The sequence below is a fragment of the Brugia malayi genome (genome assembly GCF_000002995.4).
Source record: "Brugia malayi strain FR3 genome assembly, contig: Bm_v4_Chr3_scaffold_001, whole genome shotgun sequence".
Taxonomy (NCBI): domain Eukaryota; kingdom Metazoa; phylum Nematoda; class Chromadorea; order Rhabditida; family Onchocercidae; genus Brugia; species Brugia malayi.
In genome coordinates, this window is record NW_025062477.1 from 11,947,297 (window position 1) to 11,974,917 (window position 27,621).

The window sequence follows — 27,621 nt, forward strand, 5'->3', positions numbered from 1 at the left end:
GAATTTCATTTTGTAGTGCCTCATTTTTTTTTTCATAAATTTATAATTTTTTAAGTTTCTATTAAAAAATATTGTATTAGAAAAAGTTCTGCATAGGAGATATTCTTTTCAATTAATATAATTTGCTCTTTTTGTTTTTCCTAATAACATATTTAAATCTCGATAAAAATTCATACTTATTAATGTGTAATGTTATGAATAATTTCCTCATATATAATAGGAAAAGAATTATTTTTATACATTTCATTTCTATTTCGTGTATAATTTTAATCTTAATTTGCATATGGCACAGCGATATATGAATTAATAAAATATATTTGTCACTTTAAATTGTATAAATTTCGGTGGGAAGAAAAAAACGAAAGAAAGAAAAGATTACACTCAATTGATATTCCTTTAAAAATAAAATAAATTATATCTACTCTTTTCAATTTAAAACTCAGGTATATCAATTTATAATGCATACAAATTTTAGTATAAATTTTAATATTTACAATCAAAAAAAAAAAAAAAAAGGACCCAATGAGAAATCATTTATAAAAATGTATTTCTTTAAAAAAAAAAAAAAAAAAAAAAATTTTTTCAAATATTTTATAATTATTCGATCAAATATTTAATGTCTTTCATTTGAAATTCATATATTTTTGCTGTTGCATTTTGTTTGTTTTCCTCATTCTCTCAAATTTCTTCACGTGTTTTTCTTTTTTTTTTTTCGTTTGAAACTTTTAAAGTGTTAATTTTTTTGATTTGCTCATAATTTAATTGTTCATTTTGTCTTTTTTTTTTTTTTTTAAAAAAAAAGGACAGAAAGAAAGTTACATTTGAGATTATTTCATTGTCGATTCTTTCTTAATAATAATACGAATAACAGTAATAGAAATAATAATACTTTATTAAGTATTATATAAATGAGAGAGTAGAGTAATTTTACGTGTATGAACGTGTACGTACATTTGTAACAATGCTTATTATTTAATTTAGTGATTATTTTGCATTCATTGAATGTTTATGAATGAAAATTTCCATTCTACCTGAAATTTTTTAAAAAATTTATTTCTTTATTCAATATTTTACCAGTTTTTCTATATTGATTGATTCAATTATTACATATTTCTTTCTTTTGAAACAAAATTTCATTACCAATAAAAAATATATTTCCAGATTACTTTTACTTGTTTTTCACGTAACTTTTACTCATATTTCACGTTTTTTTTTTTTTTTACAAAGATATCTTTTTGCATAAAATGTATAGTTTGCTACTTTAGCTACTATCATTAAAAAAAATTATCTATCAAACTGATACACTGATAACTTTTGATTCCTTCTCTATTCTTTTCTTCAATTTATCTATGAACTAAAAATGCTAAATACATTTAAAAAAATTGATAATAATAAATTAATTGTTCCTTCAATTTTTAATAATTTAATTCCAAAAATATTCCTACACTATTGAGATTAAAGCTTATCAATTATAAATATGAATTTTCCCATTGTTTCTTCACTTTATTAATTTTTAAATAGAATTTGTCCTTTTTTTCAAGTTGCTAAAATGTTTATTTTCATTCAATAAAAAAAAAAAAAAATTATCAAATATGAAATGAATGTAATTAATATAGTATTCGATATAACTTGATAAGGCATCCAATGATATTTGACACAATATACATCCTATCGAATTAGTTAATGTCGAATATATCTGTAAAATTAATCAATTTCACATTCTAGCAAAAATTCATTTTCTTAAAAAAAAGCTAAAATTTGAAATAATCATTAACCTATTATTAAGTAAATAAAAACATTATCATAATCAATATTATCAATAACTAATAAGATGATAAGAAAGAAGAATATAATATATGCATATGTTTGTTTAATTTAATTTAAACTTACTTTGCTGTCCAATCAATTCGTCCGGATGGTTTTGTGCTTGTATTATTATTATTATTGAATGGATTTTTTCGAACACCAAATGATGGAACATATCCTTTAAATGAATTTAAATAAAATCTTTTATTAAAATTCATTAATAGCTAACTTTATATTGTTTTGAAGAAGACATTTCATTATGATAAGAATTATGTAATTTATTTATTTTGTTAATTGTTAGTTTACTCATTTGTTATTTATTTATTTATTTGATAATTAAATATCTTTTTTATTCAATTTTTGAATTTAAATTATCATTTGAAATTTTTAAATTTATTTCTTGAAAAAAAAAAAAAAAAAAAAAAAAAGAAAAGAAAAGAAAGTTTACCAACCATAAGCATATTCAAAACGAGCCTGTACTGCTGATCGTGCTGGATTTGGCTTCAAATTTGATCGTTTCATTGGCTCACTGTTATTTTGTTGATTTATCTGATTTATTGTAATACCTAAAAATAAATGAAATGTTTAAATATTTTTAAATATTTAAAAAAATTTTTGAATTAGTCAAAAAAAAAAAAAAAGAAAAAAGAAATAACAAATGAAAAAATGAATGATTTTAGTTAAATTAACAAGCGAATAATTCTCTATTTAATCTAAAAACTTTAAATTATTTTTTATTTATCTTGCATAAGATAATCTAATATTCATTAAAAGCATGTACTGAAGAATAGAAATTGATTTAACAAAATAAACATTTTAATTAATTTAAAATAAATTTTTCATTTATCTTGTAAAAGATAAGTTAATAAACATTAAAAATAAAACAAGCTAACAGCACCAAATTGAATTAATAAACAAACAATGTTAATTAATTTAAAATTATTATTTTTAAATTAATTTTTTAATTTATTTTGTAAAACAAAAAAAAGCATAAACCAGGCATATATCTTGATTTTGACATATACAATTCTTTAGCAGGTAATTTAGCTTTCATAACAATGGTACCAGCAATTGTATGACTATTCTTATCTAATAATGTATCATCTTTTGATGGTTGTTCATCTAATAATCTAAAAAAAAAAAAATTTTATTTTCTAATTTATAATAATTAATATTAATAAAATATAATAAATGTATTAATAATTTAAATATTTTCTTTTTAAAAAAGTTTTAATTAGGAATAATTAATTATTTTAAATTATTAATTAGGAATAATTAATTATTTTAAATTATTACTATTATTATTATTATTATTACTTACTTTACAATTGGTAAATTCCTATTAATATTTCGTTCTGCATTTATATTTTTTCCCATATCAATTTTTGTCTCCGAAATATTATTATTCGTTTTCAATTTTGTTTTACCAATTAAAATACATGAATCAGATAATGTTGAATTGGCACTTGTTTCACGATTTGATGTCGTTGGTTGACTTATTGCTTGTGCACCTAATTTTTCACCAACCAAAAAATATTTGTATTTTAATGACTGAAAATAAATATTAGAAAATTAGAAAAGGAAAAAAAAAATTTAATATTAATAATATATTTTATTTATTTATTTATTTTTGTACATTCAAATTTATTTATACCATTTGTCACAATTATAATTTAATATTTTTGTTTAAAAAAAAAAAAAAAAAACAAAACACTAACACCAATAGCACTAGGACGTTTTTCCGGATTCCAAAGCATCATATCGGTCATTAATTGAAGACCATCGTCACCCACAGAATTTACAATTGTTGCAAACGGTATTGGCACACATTGTTGAAATTTAAAATTCATTGCTACAGCTAATTGATAACCTTCAGGCCAATCATCCTATAATTAAAAAGTTATCATTGTGAAATTAACATTTCATATATTATTTTAAAAAAAAAGAAATCATTTTTTTTTTTCTTTTTAAAACACAATATTTAAATATAATATATTATCAATGATGCAAAAAAAAGATTATAAATGAATAATTCATTTTCTTTTTTTTTTTTTGAATATATAATTCATTGTATTAAGTATTTAAATATGTAATACATTTTATTTCTATATTCATTATATTAAGTACGAGTATTTTAATTAAGAATATTAATTTAGTGCAATTTTTTTTCTGAAACGTTAAGTGAAATTTTTCTTTTTCTAAAATTAAAGATTGTTTCAAAATTTTTTATATTTGAAAAGAGAACAATAATAAACTTTACATATTCGTAAAAATTTCACTTTTCGTCTTTTTTTTTTTTTTTTTTTACATTCTTAATTAATTAGTACTTTTAAAATTTTAATCATTACAATAAATTTTTAATTAATAAAATGTCACGATTTTATAATAAATAGAATTTAAACTATATAAATTAATTAACGTTAACAAAAACCTTATTAGGTGTTCCTAATATTGTAATAATTTTAAAAAGTTGATCCAATTCTGAAGTACCAGGAAATAATGGCCTAAGCATATATAATTCAGCCATAATGCAGCCAAGAGCCCAGATATCAATTGGTGAATTATATGATGTGGAACGTAAAAGAATTTCTGGAGCTCGATACCTGGAATTAGTTAAGGTAACTATTCATATTAATTAATTAATTAATTAATTAATGCTATTTTAACAAACTTCATTTATAAAAGATTTCAAGACTTCTTCTCTAAATATCACTCATCTTATTAAATTATCAACATTTACATGTCCTCATTTGTAAAATTTATTTTACTTATTTTAATTATTATTTACAATTATTTAATTACAAATATATTTTAATTATTCAAATCGTCCATTATCATTTGCAGATTCGTTTCAATAATAATTAATTTATCAAAAATTCATACAAGCATTCACCTAGTGATTCTGAGTAGACATTTCATATCATATCACTATTATCACTTCAGATAATCAATAACTCTCCTTCTTATCATATCATAAAACCACCTTATAATCATCTGCTTATCACGCACAGACACACATTCAATAAATTCTTTGCAAATCTCAGAAAAATCTATTATCACCTGTTTTATTAAAATTTCACTCTAATAATGTGATGGAAAAAGCAATTTGAACAATTTCAATAAATTCATTAATAACATAAAATTAAATTGTAAAAAAAAACAAATTGAAAATTTTTCAAAATTTTAAAATAATTTAAAATGAACAAATGAATAGCGAATAAACAGCAATAAAAATAAAAAAAATTATACCAACGAGTGGAAACATAATCAGTAAATGGTGGCCTTGAACGGATTTCACGTGCTAAGCCAAAATCAGCAATTTTAACAAGTTCGGTACCATTACACATAATATTTTCCGGTTTCATATCACGATGGAAGAACCCTAATTCAAAAAGAGGTGCAAAATTTTTAAATAAATTCATTTATTTATTTCATTAATGAAATGTTATGATAATTATAAATAAATTATGTTATCTTATGTTCTTTAACAAATCATTTTCTCATTTTTATAAATATTAAAAAAGTGCGGAAAAAGGTTTTTTTTTTTTTAAGTAAATTTAATTAAATAATTCGTAAAGATTAAATTTTTGTGTTTTAATTAATTAAATTCTTCAAATAAAAGGTGTTTCTACTTGTTCTTCTTCATTTTTTCGTTACTAGTTTTAATTTATTTTTTCATTTTCAATTTCAACCTTGACAAATTTTTAAATAATAATAATAATGATGATAATAACAATAACAATAACAATAATGATAATAATAATAATAATAATAATAGTAATAATAATAATGATAATAATAATAATAATAATAATAATAATAATAATAATAGTAATAATAATAATGATAATAATAATAATAATAATAATAATAATAATAATAATAATAATAATAATAATAATAATAATAATAATAATAATAATAATAATAATAATAATAATAATAATAATAATAATAATAATAATAATAATAATAATAATAATAATAATAATAATAATAATAATAATAATAATGATAACAACAATAATAATAATAATAGATAATGACTATAATTAATACTATTAACGAGTTAACTAACCATTTTTATGCATATAAGCTAAACCTTGTAATACTTGATAAATTATATTCCGTATAATATGTTCTGGAAAATATCGATCCCTGAAAGTTTTAATAAAATAAACAGTAAAATTTATTTTTTATTTTTTTCATTAAAATTTTTGTATTTAATTTTATTCGTTTTTCTTTTTCAAACAATTTCCTCATTCTGTTTAATTTTTTTTAAAAAAATTTAACCATACAAATATTTTCTTATGGAACGAGTTAGTACCAATTGATGCCAAGGAAATAGTAATTTTACTTTAAATTACCATTCATCCGTATAGCATTCTTACATAATTCCGTCCGTATCTTATCGAATCTTTTATTTTCCGTCCATACCTTACCGAATCTTTCACTTTCCGCCCGTACCTTACCGAATCTTTCACTTTCCGTCCGTACCTTATCGAATCCTTCACTTTCCGTCCGTACCTTACCGAATCTTTCACTTTCCGACCGTACCTTATCGAATCCTTCATTTTCCATCCGTACCTTACCGAATCTTTCACTTTCCGACCGTACCTTATCGAATCTTTCACTTTCCGCCCGTACATTATTTTTTATTAGAGATAATAATGAATTGATGAAAGAATTCAAAGATCAAAAAACAGATAGTGAAAATTCTATTTCTCAATTTCAAAAAATAATTTCTATTTGTCAATTTCATCTTCATCAAATGATATAATATAAACATTACATTTTAGAAATGCTAAAGCAATATTTTTTGTTAGTATATTTTTTATATTAATTAATAAAATAATAAATTTGAAATTATCAATAAATATACATACACATACATACATACATACATACATGCACACATACATACATACATACTAATTAAAAAAAAGTAATTAAAATAGTCAATGAGAAAAATTTCGCAAAAATGAATAAATCCTAATTAGAAGCAATCCAATCAAATGTAAATTACTTACTTCAATTTAGCAGTATAAATGTCATTGTCACCAAATAATGAAATAATAATTTACTTCAAAGTAGTTATAATTAATTAATGCAATCATATCTTTCAGTTACATTTCTATGATTAAATTCTTCAATTTTCTTTCTTTTTTCATCCAAACTTTGCAGACTAATCATTTTTCTTTTTTAAATTTTGTCATTATTTTACAAATTAGTAAAATCAATTAAATTGAATCTCATATGATATTTTCTTACCAAGAGAGAGAGAGAGGGAGGGAGGGAGAGAGAGAAAGAGATAAAGATGGTACTAAAGTTAAATAATTAAGAAATAAATTGCATTAAAATAAATGGAAAAAGAGGAGCAAAAAAAAAATAAAATATTAAAAGCGAACGGAAAAAAAAAAGAAGCTATTAAGCCAAATAATTTACTCGATGATTAATTATTTAATTAATATATTTCTTATTGTTTAAAAAAAATTTTTTCAAAATATTTGTTTAGAAAAAAAATTTTCAAATTGTAAAATCAGCAATTTTTTTTAGTTTTTTCGAAATAAAAAACTTTTGGCATTTTTTTTTTTTTTTTTTTTGGTAATTTAGGACATAATTTTTGAATTAATAAAAGAAATACATTTATTTGCCTAATAATAAATACATCTTTTCCTTTTTTTTTTTTTTAAAAAAAAAATAATACTATAATTTAAAAATCAGCTAATCATATATTAACTTATTTTGCATATTATATTTTTAATTACTTTATTCATTCAATAATTTATTGAAATTCATTTTCATTCAAATGAAAATGAAAATTTCTTAAATTTACTAAATGAACGAAAAAAAAAGAAAACGAAAGCTTTATTTTAAATATGAATTTATTAAATGATAATTAATTTCACCTTCATCATTTTTATTTGTTAATTTTAAAAAAAGAAAAAAAAATGTGAAATTGACAAAAATGATAAAAGCAAAAAATAATTAATTAATTTAAAAAATTTTCCTTTATTTTTCTTTTTTTTTTTTTTTTTTTTTTAAATATTATTATCAATAACAACATTTTAATGAAATAATTGACAAATTATTATCAATTATTCATTTCAAAAAAATTTTTTAACCTGTCTTTCATAAGTTCGTATAAATTTTCTTGCATATATTCGAAAACAAAATATAAATTGTCGTTTTCACGTATCACTTCACGTAATTTGATAATATTTGGATGATTCATCTTTTTCAATGATTTCACTTCACGTAATGCCATTGCTTCATTCCATGAATAAAATTTTCTTTTCATTCTGAAAAATTTTCCAATTGATTCATCTTTTTTTCTCTTTCGTTTCGTTTTTTTTTTTTTTTTTTCTTTTCAAATTTTAAATTTAATTTTTAAAAAAAAATTAGCAAATAAACCAAATGCAATTATTTGATAGCAAAATATATGAATATTTTTTTTTTTTTGAAAACTTGAAAAAAAAGAACAAGAACAATGATAACAGAATAAAATTAAAACACATAAATAATTAAATAAATAAAATAGTTCATTCTTACTAGAAAATTTTCTTTTTTCTATTTCCAAATTTGAATTTATTTTTTTTTTTTAAGAAAAAAAAAAATAAAATAATTTTTAAATTGCATTAAGTTAGAAGAAATACCTTTTAACAGCTACTTTATCACCAGTATCAAGCTTTTTAGCAAGTAATACTTCACCAAATGTTCCATCACCAAGTCGTTTTGTCATCAAATATCGATCAGCTAATGTTTGACCTGTTGAAGTAGCCATATGTTTGGTATACATCAATCAAATAACTGATATCCTTTTATCACCTAAGAAATGAAAGAAATCATTTATAAAATTATTTAATCAATAATACGATTGAACTATATTTTCTATTCTTTTTGTTTTTGTTTTTGTTTGTTTGTTTGTTTTTTTTTTAAACATTTCCTCATTTCTCATTAATTTTTTATTTAACTCACAAAATTATTTGTGCTGCACTACAATTTAAGCAAAGATAAATATTATTTGAGTAAAGATTAAAACGATACAATTTGGCAAAAACAAAAAATAGTAATTAAAAGAAAAAAAAAATGGTAATTGTAAGTTTATCGAAATCAATTAATAATCGCTTTTTGATAAGTTATCATTTCATTTTCAATTTATTTATTTTCTTTTTTTTTTTTTAAAAAAAAAAAAATGCTATCCTAACCACCTGGCATTTTTAACTTTTCGCGTGTTAAATTAAGGTCAAATAACAAATGTAAATATTGAATTTAAAAAAAAAAAAAAAAAAGTACAAAGAATCTGAAATAAATATTTTAGTATTGTAAAAAAAAAAAAAAAAAAAAGAAAAATGAATGGATACTTTAGAGTATTTGAACACTTATTTAATTTTCTCAATCATCCAAATATGTTACCATGCCTGAAATATTTAAAATAAGCATATCTTACATACATACATACACATACACACACACACACACACACACACACACACACACATTTACATATACAGAATACGCATGCATACGAATAAATTTATTGGTGTCACCATGACGACGTGAAATACTTGATATGATTGTCATCATTTCCATTATGAATGTATATTATTTGTCAAATAGTGAAATAACCGATACGAAATGCTATCATTAAATTTCACAAATATACATACACACACATACACACACATACACACACACACACACACACACACATACAAGGATACACACACGTATGTATGTGTGTGTGTGTGGTGTACGTGAACTAACACTCATAAGAAAATATTTCATTTGTATAATTATTCCTTTATTATTATTATTATTATTATTATTATTATTATTATTATTATCTAATTATTTAATGACCTATTATTTGTTAAATAATTTAACTGTAATTTCTCATCATTTTATATTCATTTCTCTAAAATTTATTCGTACATCATATACTTTTTAATCCATCTGTGAAGTGCATTTTCATTTATTTATTCACTTACTTATTTGTTTATTCCTCATTGTTTATTGTTATTTATTTATTTTATCTATGAATGTAGCATTTGTTTATATAATTGTTTAGTACTATGCATTGTTAATTGTTATTTCTTCATATTATATCATCCAGAAAGATGAAAATATGAAAAAAAAGCTTTTCTTTTTTTATCAAAATTGTTCACAATTTAAAATTTAATTATATTCATTTGTTAACAAAAAAAAAAGAACTGATAAATCAATAATGCTACTATAATTGTGAATCTTTTCACATTATTATTATTATTGAGATTTTATTTTAAATAAATAATATAAAATAGTTTTTCATTTTTTTTTAAAAGGAAAACAAAACTGAATATATATTTATTAATAAGATATTTAATCAAAAAAATTTTAGAGGTAATTAATTTTACAATGAAACAACAACAAATAAAAAAAGCAAAAAAAAAATTACTTAATTGATTAGCTAAATATAATACTATTATTATAATTGTGTCAATAAATTCTTATGCAAATTTACTTTTCTTTTTAAGTTGTGAAAATAAAAAAATTGGTGGAAAGAAGAGGAAATCATTGTTTATATTAGATTTTCGTGTGCGTAGTTTGACGTACGCTATACACCGTAATATGTCAAACAGAAATAACCCGAAATTGATGCAGGAGAAGAAAAAGTTAAGTAAAAGGTATATATTTCGAAAGTAAAAAAAAATTTATAATTCCAAAATACTAATAAATTGTTTTTTATAATTTACATATTTGTTTTTTTTTTTTTTCAAAAAAAATCAAAATTTAAATTTAAATTAATTAAGATGCATTAATTAGCTGGAAAATACGGAATCATACATTACCTTAAATAATTTAAGCAGTAATTAAGTTTTAACTTTACATGAATGTTTTGTATTAATTTTTGTTTTGTCGGTAAATAAGTAAATGAATGACCACGAATAAATAATTCAACAAGTATAAATACAATGAGTTGGAAAATTTTTGATTATAATATTTCAAAGTTAAATTTAAATTAATTGAAATGCATCAATTAATTTAACATAATAGCATAATAATATCAAATCTTTTAAACTTTATTGGTTGATAATTTCTTTTACATTAATTGAAAGTCGAAAAAAAGAGGTTGAAATTATAAAATATAAGACAGCAGTGTAAATAAATGAATAAATATCAGTAAATAAGTAAACAATTAATATATTAATTAATTAATTAATTAATTAAGTATGAATATTTCTAGAAGATCAGCAGGTGTATTACATTCATCTAAAAAAAAAACGAAAAGTAGACTGTTATCTTCACTTCCAGCGCAAATGTCACGGCGACATTCAAGCAAAAAACGGTCAATTACAGAAAGTCCGTAGAAAAATTTTAAATTTTAATTTTAATCATAATTTTTGCAAATTATAAAAAAAAAGGTAAAGAAGGAAAATATTAAAAATCTTATTTTTAACAAATGTCAAATTAGAAATATAAAATGTTGAAAATCAGTAAAAATCGAGAAATGATGAAAAAGTATTGAAATACTCATTTTGATTGATATTTAAAATAAAATTTGTAATTAAGGCTTTGCTTCATTTTTTTTTCTTTATTATTTAGTCATAATTAAACTTTCATTTATATGTTTGACAGTTTTCTCCTGCATTTCATTTGCATTAAAAAAGATTTGCGATTGAAAATTTTGATAATTTTTGATAATGGCTTATTAATTTTTTAAAATTTAATGCACAGCAACAGTTAGTATCAAATATATAGTCATAGTACACTGATAATTTCAAAGTTCAAAGTTTCAAATGTAAATTATCACTTGTTTTAAATTTTAAAATTGGTGATAAATTTTCAAAGAGACTTTAGAATCTTCATTTGGACATCCGCATCGTTCGAGCAGCACTTATCACGATTATCGTAATCATCGTACTCAGAATGTTATCACAAAAGATCGTACTTCTACATTATCATCGAAACATTCTACCACCAATACACTTATCAGTGATACCACAAATTTTAATTCATCTCAATTAACATTATCACTAAAGAATGATAACAAGAGTGAATCAGAAGATGATGATAAGTTGACCAAAGATGAAAAGAAGGAAAAAATACAAAAAGCGGTGATAATATTAGAAAAAAACTTCAATTTTATTCATAATTATGTAAAAATTAAATTAGAAAAAAAAATTAAAGCAAAATTTGCCAAATAATTTTGCATTTTTATTTCAAAATATTTTAATAATTAAATATTAGATAATTAAAATGGGATTGTAAATTATAAATAATAATTGAATGAAATATCATTTAACTGCTTATATCTTTTTTTTCCTTTTTTTTGCAATGATATTTTTTAAATTATTTTAATTTTAATTCTTTTTTTTTCTAGAACTTTTCATTGCATTGATAGATTTGCTAAAGAATAAAGTGAATTTTAAATTTTATTTTTGCTAATTTATTTAAGTTATAAATTTTAATTTCAATTTTATATTTTTATTTCATTTTTTTTCTTAGATACTCTCATGGATACGTAATGTATTAGCTAAAGGAATTAATGGAATAAAGGAAGATTTTGAACGATTAAATCGAACACCAAGAATGGAAATTCTTTATGGATCACCTGAAGATGAAAGAAATCGTTATCGAGTATGCAAATAATTGAAATTTATCTTTTATATCATTTTACTTATTTTTTTTCCCTTTAAAAAAAAAAGCCAAAAACAAAAATTCAAATTAATAAATTTACGAATTTTTTACACTTTGAAAGTGTAAAGTCATTGAGGAAGAGGAAAATGAAGAAAAAAGTGACTTTTGATTGAATAAATAAATGGAATAAATTGAATGATTTAATTAATTAAAAAAAAAAAAAGAAATTATTTGTTAGACTATAAAACTTAATTATTTCTTATAGCGTTCTTTTTTCGATAAAAAAAAAATAAAAAAACAGAAACAGAAAAAAGAATAAAATTTTTAATTCGATTAATATTTGAATTATTTTATCTAAGTATATCAAAATCAAAATTTAATTATTCAAAAAAATTAAATCAGTATTGAAGTATGTTAAATTTAAAATAAATATTTTTTGCCATTAAATTGTTATATTACTAATTAAAATAGATAAATTGAATCTTTCATTTTTTGAAAAAAAATTTTAATCTAATTAGCGCTTAAATTATTTCATTCGATTAGTATTTAAAGTGTTTTATTTAAGTAAGTTAAAATTAAAATTTACTTGTTGAACTATGTTAAATTCAAAATAAATATTTCATCTTATTAAATTTAGTATTATTAATTAAAATGAATAAATTGAATCTTTTTTTTTTCGAAAAAATTTTTATTTCAATTAGTATTTAAATAAATTAAATTTAAATGAATTTTTTTTTTTTAAACAGGATATTAGATGTATTGAAAAAACACGTGTTATTCTTGAAAATGTTGACGTACAAGCAAATTACATTCATGCAAATTTCATTTATTCTGGAAAGCGTAAAAAACGTTTCATTTGCACACAGGTAAATTGCAATTAATTAATTTTATATTAATGATCAAAAAAGTAATTCAATAATTTTTAATTAAATAGGATAATTTTAATGATTTAATTCATTTAAAAAAAAAAAAGCTGCAAGAAAGGTTACTGCAATTAATTGAATAATTTTTTTAAATTAATAGTAAATAAATTTTAAATTAGTAACAAATGCCTTTAATACTAATATAATTATACTTTTTTTTTATTAACATTTTTTTTTTTTTAATATTTTTTAATGAGCAATAATTTTTTTTTTTTTTTGAAATTAGTTTTATAATATATTTAGTAAGCAAATTCTAAATTTTTATTATTTATTTTAGCTTTTTTTTTTTTTCCTCTATCTCTGTTTAATTGATTTTACTCTAAAATATTATCATTGTTGTCATTTGCGCATTTTGAGAAAGATTTTATTTCTGATATTTATAAGGCACCAATGGAAACAACAATTGAAGATTTTTGGCGAATGATATGTCAAACACAATGTGAATATATTATTATGTTATGTGATTTAATTGAAAATAATATGTCAGTTTGCGCCGATTATTGGCCACGTGAGGAAGGACAACGAACCGAATATGGCGATACGGAAGTGAGAAATTTCATGATAAAAAAGGTTTAATTATTTTTATTTTATTTTCTTGCATTTTTTTTTTTTTTATATTAATTAAAATTTTTAGGTTTACTTATTTTTATTTCATTTTGTTTCATTTTTTTTTTCATTCTTCTGTTTTTTTTTTTCAAAATTGATAAAAATTTGACAAAAAAATGAAAAATAATCAAATAATTTTTTGTTTATTTTTTTTTAAAAAATTTATTAAATAATTTTCTTTAATTTTTTCTTCTAAAATTAATCAAAATTCGTGTATAAATTAAATGAAAACTTAGCAAATAAACTTACTCATCAAAAACTTAACAATTTTCTATTTTTATCAAAATTAATTTCCATTCAATTTTTTTTTTTTTTTTATAAATTTTAATTTATTTTGATTTTTTAATCAAAATGTAAGAATGGTTTTTTTTATAAAAAAAAATTTTTTTTCGTAAGCTAACCAAATCGAAAAGTTTTAAAAATTGAAACTTTTATTTTAATCCTCAATAATTAATTAATTGATTAATTTTTCTTCGTCTTTCTTTTTCTGCAAATAAAATTAGTAGTAATTGTACAAGAAATGAACCAACTATTGTTTATTTATTAATGCAAACATTTTAGAAATTATTTTTTTTTTTATATAATTAAAAAAATATTTTTTTTTTAAAAAAAAAAGTTAATATAATTTAGATAGAAATACAAGAAGATAATGTGAATTATACAGCAATTAAAAGTAAACTTCGTATTATTTCACGATTGGGACTTCATAATTGCACCCATTTTTATTGGCCTGAATGGACTGATCAAATGCCACCGCCATCGTTTGAAATGTTACAACGAATTTCAAAAGAAATTAGACAATCAAAGTATATTTTTTATATTATCTTTAAAAAACAAAAAAAAAAAAAAAACAAAAACAAAAACGAAAAAGAAAATATTTTTTTTTTTAAGTAAATTTTTATACAATTAGCAAAAAAATACATATTATTTTGGAGATTTTATTAATTATTCTAAAAAAATTTTTATTAATTACAATTTTTTATGTATTTTTTAAAACGAGAAAAAAATTTAAATTTTATAATTTTATATAATGTAGATTTTATTAATCGATCTAAAAGATTTTTTGCTAATTACAATTATGCTTAATTTTAAATTTAAAAATATGAAAAGAAAAATTATTTGTACTGTTTATCCTTCATATTATATAATAATGTCTTGCTAAAGAATTTTTTTTTTTTTTGTAATTTTAAGAATTAAATTTGAGTTATTTTTAATCAAATATTTAATTAGCATTTTGTTTACTAATGAAATTATTGCTAAACATAAATTAAAGCGTAAATTTTTTGATAAAAAAAACAATAAAAATTACAAAAAAAAAAAAAAGGTTCGAACAAAGAATAATTAAATAATTAGTGGAAAAAAAAAATTTTTTGTTGTTTTTTTTATTTTACAGATTTCCAATAACAGTTCATTGTACAACAGGAATTGGTCGTTCTGCTACATTTGTTGCTATTGAATTGGTACTTGAAATGTTAAGTAAAGGTCAAACTTGTACTATGATTGATTTATTGTCAAATTTACGAAAACAACGAGCACAAGCTATTAATGTATGCTAATTTTTGCATTAATTTATGATTAAACTAATAATTAATTCAAATGATTAAAATTGATAATTAAAAAATTATGCTTAAATAATAGTTAATTAAAATAATTAAAACTGGTGATTGAAAAATAGTAATGAAAATAAATAATTAATATAAAAGAATAAAATATCATTCAATTATATGCTTATGTTATTCAATTCAAAAAAAAAAAAATCAAAAAAATGCAAATAAATTTATTCTGGTAATAATTATTATTATTATTTATATTTGATGTGATTTTTTAAATGATTTCAATTTAAAATTCATTATTAAATGAAAAATAAATAAAAATTATTTAATAATAGAATAATAGATCGTATATATTAATACAATCACATTATAATATACTATCTCATCTTGTGTTGTGACATTTTTATCATCATTACTCTTAACCAATTTCATCATTTATACTACTATATTATTACTGTAATATTTATAATTAAATAATTAATATATTAATTGTAATTATTATTTATAAAATATATATTTTGCGAAAAAAATTTTATTTTTCCTTTTTTTTTTCTTGCAGTCTTCGAAACAATATCTAGCAGTACACAAGTATATTATAAATTATTTGATAAGTCGTAAAAAAATTCCGACAGAAATGTTGAAAGATGTGGATGAATTTTTAAATGCATGCAATAAACAAATGATCGATAAAGTGATCAATGATGAAACAATAAAACTATCACCCTAATTATCACAATAATTATCACCCTAATTATCACAATAATTATCACCCTAATTATCATCTTAATTATCACCTTAATTATCACCTTAATTATAAATTTCAATACTACATTCTAAAGCTTTTTCTTCTCTTCTATTTTCACGCATAATAATTTTACATTTATGTAATTAATAAATTTACATGTAAACATTTTAAATAAATGTTAAACTGTCAATATGTTATTGTAGTTACAAAAATTATAATCAAAAAGAAAGGAAACAAATAAAATAATTCAAAATAAAAATAAAATTTTGATTTAAAATACATTAAATGTAATTAAATAAAAATATAAATATATGTACTAATGATTTTGAATTATAAATAATTGAAAAAAGTGACGAATAATGTTCTGTTCATTTTTAAAATTTAATTAATTTTTTTTTTCTTTATAAAACTTGTTTCATTAAAGAGAAAAACGAATTTCCTGAATTCACTAATGTTGGAAAGGCGCAAACGCATCATTATCGCCACCATTGTCACATTAATGTCACCCACGGGTTACACATCCCTCGTTAACAACAACAATTCATGTTGTATGTGCACCCTGTCTGTCTACATATGTGTGTGTGTCTGTCTATATATGTATGTGTGTGTGTGTGTGTGTGTGTGTGTGTGTGTGTGTGTGTGTGTGTGTGTGTGTGTGTGTGTGTGTGTGTGTGTGTGTGTGTGTGTGTGTGTGTGTGTGTGTGTGTGCATGTGTATGTTGTAATGCAATATTGTCTGATTTCTTCATTTTCCATCTTAAATTTACTATTTTTTTCCCTTTTTGTCATCTAAACATTACTAATAAACTTTTACTTATTATCAGTGTTAACTTATTTAAATTCAATTTCTCTTTTATATTTTTCAATTATTAAAATATTTAAATTTCATGTATAAAATTATCATAAATTTTAGGAATTTTAACCAATAATTTATTGATTAACAGTAAATTCCAATCTTTTTTTCACTATTATGATCATAATGCACTGCTCTATTCTAATTTATCCTACCCTACCCGGCATTGTAGATACTTTTGATATTAGGGTAAGATATTATAGGTAAAGTGGGGTAATATATTATAGGGTTTGATATTAGGGTAGTATTTTATTACAGGTAATATATTACAGGTAAAATTAAAACAGATTCTAAGAGATTTTAAGTGATAATTCAATAACTAATTGAAAAAATTCTATTTTTTTCCCTCTCAGTATTGCATCTCGGGTAACTCTACTTCAAGAATTGAATTATGTTAAAATGTGTAATAAAAATTAACCTTAACTTCAACTATTTTTCATAAACAAATTCATAAGTTAATGAAAAAAAGAAAAAAATTAATATTTGAAATTAATTAAAAGACGATTTTGCTATGTAATTACTAAATTAGGCTCGAATATTTGAAATTTTAAACAAATTCATCCTGGAATTTAATAAATACAGCAAATGCAGCACTGATTTTAGCAATTAACATTTTATTTTTTCAAATTAAATTTACCAACAAATTTTAAGAATTTAAAAACAAAAATGCTTCCTTTATAAATAAGTATTTAAATTGCCTATGCTAATTCTCATCTAAAATTATTATACGAAATTTAAAGTTCTTTTTTTTTTATTTTTTGAAATGCTATTAATTGATTCGCTATTTTTAAACTTTCGATAACAAATAAATATAAAAATGATCATTTATAAATTTAATTATTTAATTATTTCACGCATTTTTAGCAGCTATCAATAAAAAAAAAAAACGGAATAATTCGTTTTTTTATGATTGTACTAAAAATTTAATTTAATTAAATAAGATATTTAATTAGTAAAGTTTTGATAAGATCTTTGATAAGATTAAACTTTTGAGAAAATTAATAAGATTAAAAGAAGACGAATATGCTGACCAAATAAAAACTGATTTTTTTCATAAATCAATGATAAATTGAAACTAAATAAATTTCACAAACTGTTTATTAGTATGTTTTTTAATTTTTTATTAATTGAAACATTTAATTAAGAAATTTCTTCTAAGACCAAAATTTTATGAATTTAATTATTAAAGAATTCTTTAAAACAGTTTGTTTTTTTTGTTTGTTTAATTAAGCTTTTTTTTAGGTTTAATAGCATGAAAAGGAGAAAGAGAAGAAGGAAATTCAATGATTATAATGATAAACGATTAATTTACAAATATTAATAGGATTTTGTCAAGTTAAGTTAATGAATAATTAATTCATTAATGATTAAATCATATTTAGAAATTTTCAGGTAAACGATCAATAATGCTTTAAACAAAAAGACGGAAACATTGTATACGTAAATATGAATTCGATTAGCATTGAACAGTTTCTTATAGCGTGTGAAACGTGGAATTTAGACGAAGTTCGACAAGCTGTAGAATCTGGTTTTCTTGTTGATACATTTGATGATGATCATGTTACCGGATTGCAAATGGCTGCTGCAACCGGAAATATTGGAATTGTTAGTTATAATAAATAACCAAGTATAATAATAATAATAATAATAATAATAATAATAATAATAATAATAATAATAATAATAATAGTAATAGTAATAATAATAAATAGTAATAAAATGTAATCTTCATGATACATACTGATATTAATATTTTCTTACATTTCATTTCTCATTCGCTGGAAAAAAGTGGACGATGGGATAGCTTATTCTGCAATTCTAAAACAAATTAATCTACAAGTTTAAAAAAAAATATAAATTTGAAAATACAATTATAATAAGTATTTCAATATTGTTGTGGAAGATTTAAAAAATAATTATTATTTTGGAAGAGATTTACTGTTCTCATTTGTAGATTTGTTAACTGTAAATGCTAACATATAGAATAACACAGGAATATAATAATATAATAAATTTTATAAAATGAATTGAGATCATCCAAGTTTTTGTGGTCGAACTGCTTCTTCAGTTGAACTTTGCATAAACAAAGTAATGATTTACAATAAGAAATTGATCTGCCGAAAGAATAATCAATCTAACAAAGAGCTGTTGACCTAGTTCACAAGTAAATCTAATTACTAGTTGATAAGCCGCAAAGGAGGTGAGTTAAGTAAAAGTTGTTAATTTTGTGGATTATTCAAACATAATTTACAGTTAATAACCAAACAATAATGAAGTCAACTAAATAAAGAACCGATACTGTGTAAACAATGTGTGAAAGATTTATATTCTAAACATAAAATTGGAAACAAAGAATTTAAAGTATAAACTTGATAAATTCATAAAATATATTTCTTATTCATATTCTCTCTTCTCTCATATAATAATTTACAATTTTGCGATATTTTAAAAATCCACAACAAAATATCACATGAAATAATGACATTGATAATAATAAAAATGATTTCTTCATTAAATTATTTCTACCATTTCAGGTGCAATATTTATTGGATCACGGTGCTGATATCGAGAAAAGTAATCAGGTAGGAATGACAGCACTTCATCATGCTGCTAAAAATGGCCATGCTAATATTGTTCGAATACTTGTTCAACGTGGTGCAAATTATCAAAAATTAACGTACGCTATTTCTAGATCGTTTTCTTTTTTTTGGAACATAAATATTATCATATCTCTCTTATCATAGACTACTGTATTTGTCAATAAAAATTAATATTAACTTATTTTAAAAAAGAAATAATTATGATTACTATAATGTTACCTTTAAATGCTAAATGGTTTGAAAATAATTAAATTTAAATGTTGTTATATTTTAAGAAATAAATATTTGTTATGAAAAAAAGAGAAAAAAATAAACAAATATGTTATGTGATGAAATATATAAGTGCAATCTATGCAATCCACATTAATTATCCACGTATTAAATATAATTTACGTGAAAAAACGGAACTCTACAATTTATATATGTTGCTTACGTACTAAGTGTAGTTTACGTCAAAAAAAAAAAAAAAAAAACTCTACATTCTACATGTGTTTACTTACATATTAAGTAAAGTTTACGTGAAAAAGGACTTGATATCATTTGCATATTATCAATTCCTATTTCCATTTCAAATTCAACACTTTAGATATCTTGGTGCATCAGCGATGACTTTAGCAGCTGCTAGTGGACACACTGATCTTATCAAATTGCTTCTCGATTTAAATGTTAGTGTTAATCCAACACATACTGCATTATGTCCAACACCAATAATAGCTGCAGCTTTTCGACGACACACACATTTGTGTGCTCTCTTATCACAAAAGTATATTACATTGTTTGCTCATTTAAATTACATATTTAAAAATTTATTTATAATTTTTGTTAATTTAAATCATATTAAAAATTTATTTATAATTTTTGTTAATCTAAATTACCAAATTAACAAAATTTATCAGAATAAATTTTGTTAATTTGTGCCATATTTATAAATTATTTTTGTTAACTTAAATTGCAAATTTAAAAATTTATCAAATTAACAAAAAGAAAAATTAGAAAAAGAACAAAAACATCAATGTTATATATTCCATAAAATATATATCATAAAATAATATATAATAAAACAAAAAAAAAAAAAAAAAAAAAAGTAAATTTGAATATAAATTATAAAGAGGTGCATATTTGGATGGTAATATTCCACGTCTTTCAAATCTTTCCGCACTTTCAACAGCAATCACATGCGGTGCGACAACAATTGTTGGTGCATTACTTGAACTCGGTGCTAATCCATCATTTCGATCGTTAAATGGTATGACATCAACTGAACTTGCACAGCATTTACAGCAGAATGAAGTATTAACTGTAATTAATTCAACATTCCGAAATATTTTAAAAAAAGGTAACTTTCTTTTTTTGTTTTGTTTTTGTTTTTTGTTTTTTTGTTTTTAATAAATTGAAATGTTTCGAAATATTTTAAAAGGTAACTTTTTTTTTTTTTTCTTTTGCATTTATGTTTTATTTGATTGTTTTTGTTTTTGTTATTATTAAGAATAAAATAACACTTATAATTTCTTTTTCTTTCGCATTTTAATATAAAAATTAAATTTGCGTAGTATTTAAAAAATTTTACGCAATTTGCTCAAAAAATAATTTAAGCTTGCAAAAAAATCATGCCCTATTGTATTTTATTTTTTTAATTAATTAATTGATTTTATTATCATCTTATTTTCTTTTATTTTATCGTATTTTATTTTTGTAATTAATTAACTGATTAATAAATTAGCTAATCAATTAATTCTGCTATTTATTTATTTATTCTTTCAAATAGATATAATTTTAAGAAGAGGAACAAATCGAAGTGGACTTACGACAACTCATTTATCGCAATGATGAAAATGCTATCCGGATGATACTTGATCGGCATTTATCGTATGTTCCATTTCCGGAAAATACTACACCATTAATGTATGCTGTACTTTTAGCTGACAATAATATTGTAAGTTAATACTTTATTTTCATTTCTAATTATTTTAGTTATTGGTTGTCGTCACATAAATTTTGTATTATAAAAAAAAAAAAAAAAACATTAATTTAATTAATTGAAATTAATTCATTCTGTATAGGTGAAAATTATTCGAGAATCAAATATTACTGATATTAATGCTGCTGAAAATGTTTCCGGATTAACAGCTCTTATGTTTGCTGCTATTATTGGGTATGTCATAAATTAATTAATAGTGATTCAAATTAAAATTTTGCTTTTAAAAAGTGTCATTTAAAAATGACTTTCTTCCAGTCATCATATAAATTCTATTATAATGCAATATGAAATAGATTTTTAAAGGAATATTTTAAAAAACTGAACATAAATTTTCAGCTAATTAAAAAAATAAAATGAAAAAAGCGAAACGAGAATTTAAATTTTAAATACCTAAAATTAAAATATAATTTTTAATCAATGAAAGTTTGCTAAATTAAAACGTTTTATAGTGATTATCAAATTAGAATATTAAAAAAGTTATAAAAATTTTGCTAATCATGCAAATAAGCTATTATCAATTGATAAATGACAACTTTTATCATTGTTAATACTTCTTAATTCCTTAGCTAATATTAATAAAAAGCTAATATTATTAATTAAAATAGTAATTAGTATTAATGAAAAGTTAGCTAATATTAATAAAAAAACTAACATTGATAAACTTAATAAAATTAAAAAAAAAAAAAAAAAAAAACAATTTGAAATAATAATTAATTGATTGGAAATAATTTTGTTAGAAATTATGAAGTTATGGAATATTTGATAAATTTTGGCGCTGATATTTCATTAATATCATTTGATGGATTTACAGCTATCGATTATGCATTTGCTATAGGTATTGCAATTGTTCATTTCTATATTTATTTTTACAATCGTTTTTTTTTTTTTTTAATTTTAAAATAAAAGAAAAAATATATTATAAATTTAATAAATGAAAAATAAATGGGTGAGAAATATTTGTAAAAGAAGAAAAATATATAAAAATATCAATTTTAATTTGATTATTAGAAAATTTGAAAATTTTATTTACTGATATAATTGATATTTGTTTATGTAACATTTTTATCATTTATCATCTCAATAATTTCTTAGATTTGATAGAAAAAAAATTCTTAGAAAAATATTTAACATTTTTTTAAAGGTAATATAAATGCTGATTTACTTTGTTTACTACAACAACCACCTGGACATGATACTACATCATCACATCGTATCAACACTCATCAATATCAACATTTAAGTCGTGTAATTTATAGTAGTAAAACAAAAATTGTATGTTTATTTTTTCTAAATTTTAATTATAATTAATTAATTAATTAATCAACTAAGAAAGAAGAAACTAGCCAATAATTAACAATTGTTGCATATCAATGAACACTTAAACTATATTACTTAATGTAGTAAGATGAACATTATATGTCTATTTTTTCTAAATTTCATATAATTAATTAATTAACTAATTAATTATGTAAAAAAATTACCTGCTAATTGCATTGTTGATAAATAGTTATCATTAAAAAAACTATTAATAGATGCTTATCATAATTAACACTTAAGCTGTATTACTTAAAGTAGTAAAATGAAATTTATTTACTTAGTTTCTCTAAAATTTACATAATCAAGTTAGAAAAAAGACTGGAAAACTAGTTGTGATTTAGTTAATTATTCATTAGAGTTTTATTAATTAATTATTTATAAAAAATAATTATTTATCGTTTATTTTGATAATATCACAACTTCAATTGAACTGAGTCATTTCTACGTTATCAATTAATTATTTGATTAATTTATGATATGCAACTAGAAAATTACCCCAGCACATTCTAAAAGATTTATGATGAAAACATATTAGGGTGATTAATATTTAAAATTATATCAATTATATTAAAATATAATAAAATATCCTTTTTTATGCTCAGCAAATTTAAAAAAGAAAAATTATTGAAAAATTTCTTTTTTGCTCATAAATATTGAATTATTTCCATTTATACTTTTATTTAATGATTATGATTAATGATAATTACATGAGAATAAAGGAAAAAAAAGTATTAATTAATAAATTTAATTTGAATATAAAGTTCTGAGGTGAATAAATTATTCAACAGAAGAAAAAAAAAAAAGATTAATTAAAAAGATTTAATTTGAATAAAAAATTTTTAGCTGAATAAATTATCCAGTCATGTTGGTCGTGGTAGTAATATGGGAAATTATTATTTGGACAGCAAGGAAAAGTTACATTTTAGCAGAGCGCACTTGGCTAAACTTGTGAAAATTCATCAGAATGATGATAATGATGAATTTATTTTGGCTAATGATATTCTCAAATCGATTGGAAATGAAAAAATTGGAAAAAGTGATCAATTACATCGTTACATTGAAGTTGCCAGATTTGTTGCTGAAGTATGAATTAATTTTAATTAATCAATTTGATTTGTTGCTGAAGTATGAATTAATTTTAATTAATTCAATTTAATTTGTTGCTGAAGTATGAATTAATTTTAATTAATCAATTTAATTTGTTGCTGAAGTATGAATTAATTTTAATTAATCAATTTAATTTGTTGCTGAAGTATGAATTAATTTTAATTAATTCAATTTAATTTGTTGCTGAAGTATGAATTAATTTTAATTAATTCAATTTAATTTGTTGCTGAAGTATGAATTAATTTTAATTAGTCAATTTAATTTGTTGCTGAAGTAGGAATTAATTTTAATTAGTCAATTTAATTTGTTGCTGAAGTATGAATTAATTTTAATTAATTCAATTTAATTTGTTGCTGAAGTATGAATTAATTTTAATTAATTCAATTTAATTTGTATAATTATTAATCATGGGAACAATTAATTTACATAGAAATGAATAATTATGTTAATGCATTTTTTTTTTTTCGTTTTAGTATTAATAGCTATACAATTTTGAATTTTTTAAACAAAATAAAAGACAAAAAAAAAAAAAAAAATTAGATAAATGAGATTACAAAATTTATTATTTATTTATTTATTTATTTTTTTTGAGAATACTTGAAAATTTTTGAATTAAATATGCATTATTTGAAAAGATTAATATATTTAATTTTTTTTTCTTAAACACATTATAAAAAAAATTTTTTACATTAATTGAAAAACTGAATGCATTTAATTCATTTCAGTTTACTTTTACTTTAATTCATTAATGTATTAAATTCATTTCAGAATTGTGCTAATCAAGGAATTATTAATTTACCGGTGGTATTTACATTAAATAAACATAACTTAGAAAAAAGTAATTCGATCAATTATGGTCCATCATTGGAGCAAATAACTTCTACCGGTACAGCAATCAATCATAAACAACGGAATTTTTTATCAGTTGCTCAATGGAATGCTTATTTATACTATGTAAGAGAGAGAGAGAGAGAGAGAGAGAGAGAAAGGGAAAGATAAAAAATGATAGTAACTTTAAAGTTTTTTAAAAAATATTTTTATTTCTATCTGGTACTATTATTATTTTTCTAGTATTTTTTAAAACTAAAAAAAATAAAAACAAAGCTAAATAAAACAACAAAGAATTAATATTATCAAAACAAATCACACAAATTATTTTTTTTTTTCATTTTGATTTAAGAAAAAAAAAAAAAGTAAAATATTATAAATCAAATTTATGATAAAATATTAAGATTTAATCAATATTTTTTCAATAAAAATTCTTTTTTTTTTTTTTTAAAAAAAAAAGCTAATATATTTTTTAGGAATGTCGTTTTTTGAATAGAAATTTTGGTGGTGCATTTTTGAATGCTAATAAAAGACGTTATTTATACGATGATAATGATAGTCGAGAGATAAGCTCATCAACATCAGCTTCAGATAAGAAATTTTTATCACTATTTCAATTCCATTAATAATTTAATTATTAATTTATAAAAATAATTTAAATTTTTCGTTAAAAAAAAATTTACGAGTGAATGAGAAATTATTAAGCTATGATAGAATTATTTTATAATAAAAATACAAATTTAGAAAAAAAAAATTGTTAATTTTTTTCATAAAAATTTTTTAATTTAAAATTTTCGTTTTTTTTTTTTTTTTTTTTTAAATTTTATTAATTTTAGATCGTTCATCATCAATGCTTTCACGTCATTATACGTCATTGGAACGTCATTCCTCAACGCATACACTGGGTACTATTCCACGATTTCGTAGTCGATCACGTGAAACAATTAAGCGTAATAATAATTATGATGAAAATGATGATGGCCGTAATTCACCATCACGTTCATCCTTAAATCAATATATTTTTTCCGATAAAGATGGCGAACGTTTGAAAAAGTAAATTTAATTTTTTTTGAAGTTTTTTTTGAGAGAAAAAAAACTAAATTAAAATTAATTAATAATTAATTTAAAAAAATAAAAAAACGATGCTATCATTATGAAAATGTATTTGAAAGAGCTAAAAATTATTTTAAATAATTCAATTTTAAGAATATATATAAAACATTTACAATACATATTTTTCTATAATATTAATTATTTTTATTATTTAATTTTTAATTAATCAATTTTAATTTTGATCTCATAAAAAAACAAATTAATTAGATGATGCTAAATGCTTAATTAATTTTAATTTATTTCTTTTACTGAACAATTATTTTGGAGGAAATTTGTTGATAATTTTGCAATTAATAACTCATTCATCATTTTAGAAATTAATCAATGAATTAATTTTAATTTGCTCCCGAATAAATCGATTTGATCTTTCGTTTAACTTTTTTCATTTTTATCCAATACTTTATCTTTTACTAATACTCTTCCACCAACAAAATTTTTTATCTTTTGCCTAATAATTAAAAAAAAAAAAACATTTATCATATATCATAATTTATTTTATAAAATAATTTGTAGAAGTATATCTACGCCAACGCTTGATAAACTTATTTGGCGGTGTTCTTTGAATGATAACGCTGATATGAACGGAATGAAATCTAAGATAAACAATCGATCATTAGCAAGAGGTGCTACCTATGATAATGCTTATCATGAACGAATGAGACAAAAAATTACTGAAGGTATAAAAATTTTGATCATTTTGTGATTTTTTTTTTTATAAAATTAAATATCAACAATTAAACATATTATTTTGAATTTTTTAATTTAAATTTCAGCTTTAATTATTTCAATTTTAAATTTAAGAAATTTAAATTTAGTTTTTCTAAAATTTCAGATAAAAAATTTTTTTTTTGATATATATGTAAATATCTCTTTTTTTCATTATACCATTGTTATACATTTGCTTACTTTTACATATTTTTTTTTTCTATTAAATGAATTAATTTAAAAATTAAAAATAATTTTGTGTTTAATAGAGTAGCGGTAAATTAGCAATGTTAGATAAGCATTAAGTTAATTAATTTTATTAAGTTTATTTTAGTATGTTTAATTATGTTTACTAGCAAATGAATATTTTAATTATTACTAAAGGAAAAAAAAAAGAACTTTTGCTTTTACTCTTTATTATCATTTTTATGCTTATAAATTTTATATTTATAATTCTTTCAATTAAATTAATCAGTCAATAGTGGATGTGTAAGTTTAAATTAATAATTAAATATTCATATGTCATTAAAATAGCTAGTAATTAATAGAATTCTAATTTTTTTTTTTTGAATTTAAAAAGTTAAAAAGTGTATTTTAATTATTGAAAATGTATCATTCATAAATCTAATTGATTTATAGATTTAATATGGGAAAAATTAAATGAAGCAGGCCTTGGTAAATATGTTAATTTGCTAAAAGATGAAGAAGTTGATAAAGGAACATTTTTGGCATTAACAAACAATGATCTCATTGATATTGGTATTACTGATGTGAGGCATCGAAATAAATTACTTAAAATTATTAAAAATTTAAGGTATTAATAAGTATATTGTTAATTGATTAGTGAAATAATTAATATTTAATTAAA

At 20.4% G+C, this 27,621-nt stretch overlaps 3 protein-coding genes across 3 annotated transcripts; 2 read left to right on the forward strand and 1 right to left on the reverse strand.

Annotated features, from left to right (window-relative positions):
- Positions 1-1,680: 1,680 nt before the first annotated feature.
- Positions 1,681-8,605, reverse strand: Bma-dyf-5 (Uncharacterized protein; the record flags this gene model as incomplete). The annotated part of the gene is made up of 11 exons (XM_043080927.1): positions 1,681-1,696; positions 1,891-1,984; positions 2,259-2,372; positions 2,803-2,936; positions 3,128-3,357; positions 3,525-3,692; positions 4,238-4,409; positions 5,056-5,188; positions 5,885-5,964; positions 7,932-8,108; positions 8,463-8,605. The coding sequence occupies 11 exons, from the start codon at positions 8,603-8,605 to the stop codon at positions 1,681-1,683; spliced, it is 1,461 nt and encodes a 486-aa protein (XP_042936861.1).
- Positions 8,606-10,443: 1,838 nt separating this feature from the next.
- Bm1089 (conserved hypothetical protein,hypothetical protein) lies at positions 10,444-16,235 on the forward strand (the record flags this gene model as incomplete). Its single annotated transcript, XM_043080928.1, has 9 exons — positions 10,444-10,472; positions 11,033-11,148; positions 11,647-11,903; positions 12,295-12,426; positions 13,173-13,292; positions 13,734-13,919; positions 14,586-14,761; positions 15,349-15,502; positions 16,068-16,235. 9 exons carry the CDS (start codon positions 10,444-10,446, stop codon positions 16,233-16,235), a joined length of 1,338 nt encoding a protein of 445 aa, XP_042936862.1.
- Positions 16,236-18,551: 2,316 nt separating this feature from the next.
- Bma-mlt-2 (conserved hypothetical protein,hypothetical protein) lies at positions 18,552-27,574 on the forward strand (the record flags this gene model as incomplete). The annotated part of the gene is made up of 14 exons (XM_043080929.1): positions 18,552-18,710; positions 19,640-19,782; positions 20,292-20,468; positions 20,815-21,041; positions 21,484-21,638; positions 21,766-21,857; positions 22,421-22,518; positions 22,825-22,955; positions 23,844-24,083; positions 24,876-25,061; positions 25,412-25,524; positions 25,770-25,988; positions 26,562-26,725; positions 27,393-27,574. The coding sequence occupies 14 exons, from the start codon at positions 18,552-18,554 to the stop codon at positions 27,572-27,574; spliced, it is 2,286 nt and encodes a 761-aa protein (XP_042936863.1).
- Between the last annotated feature and the right edge of the window lie 47 nt (positions 27,575-27,621).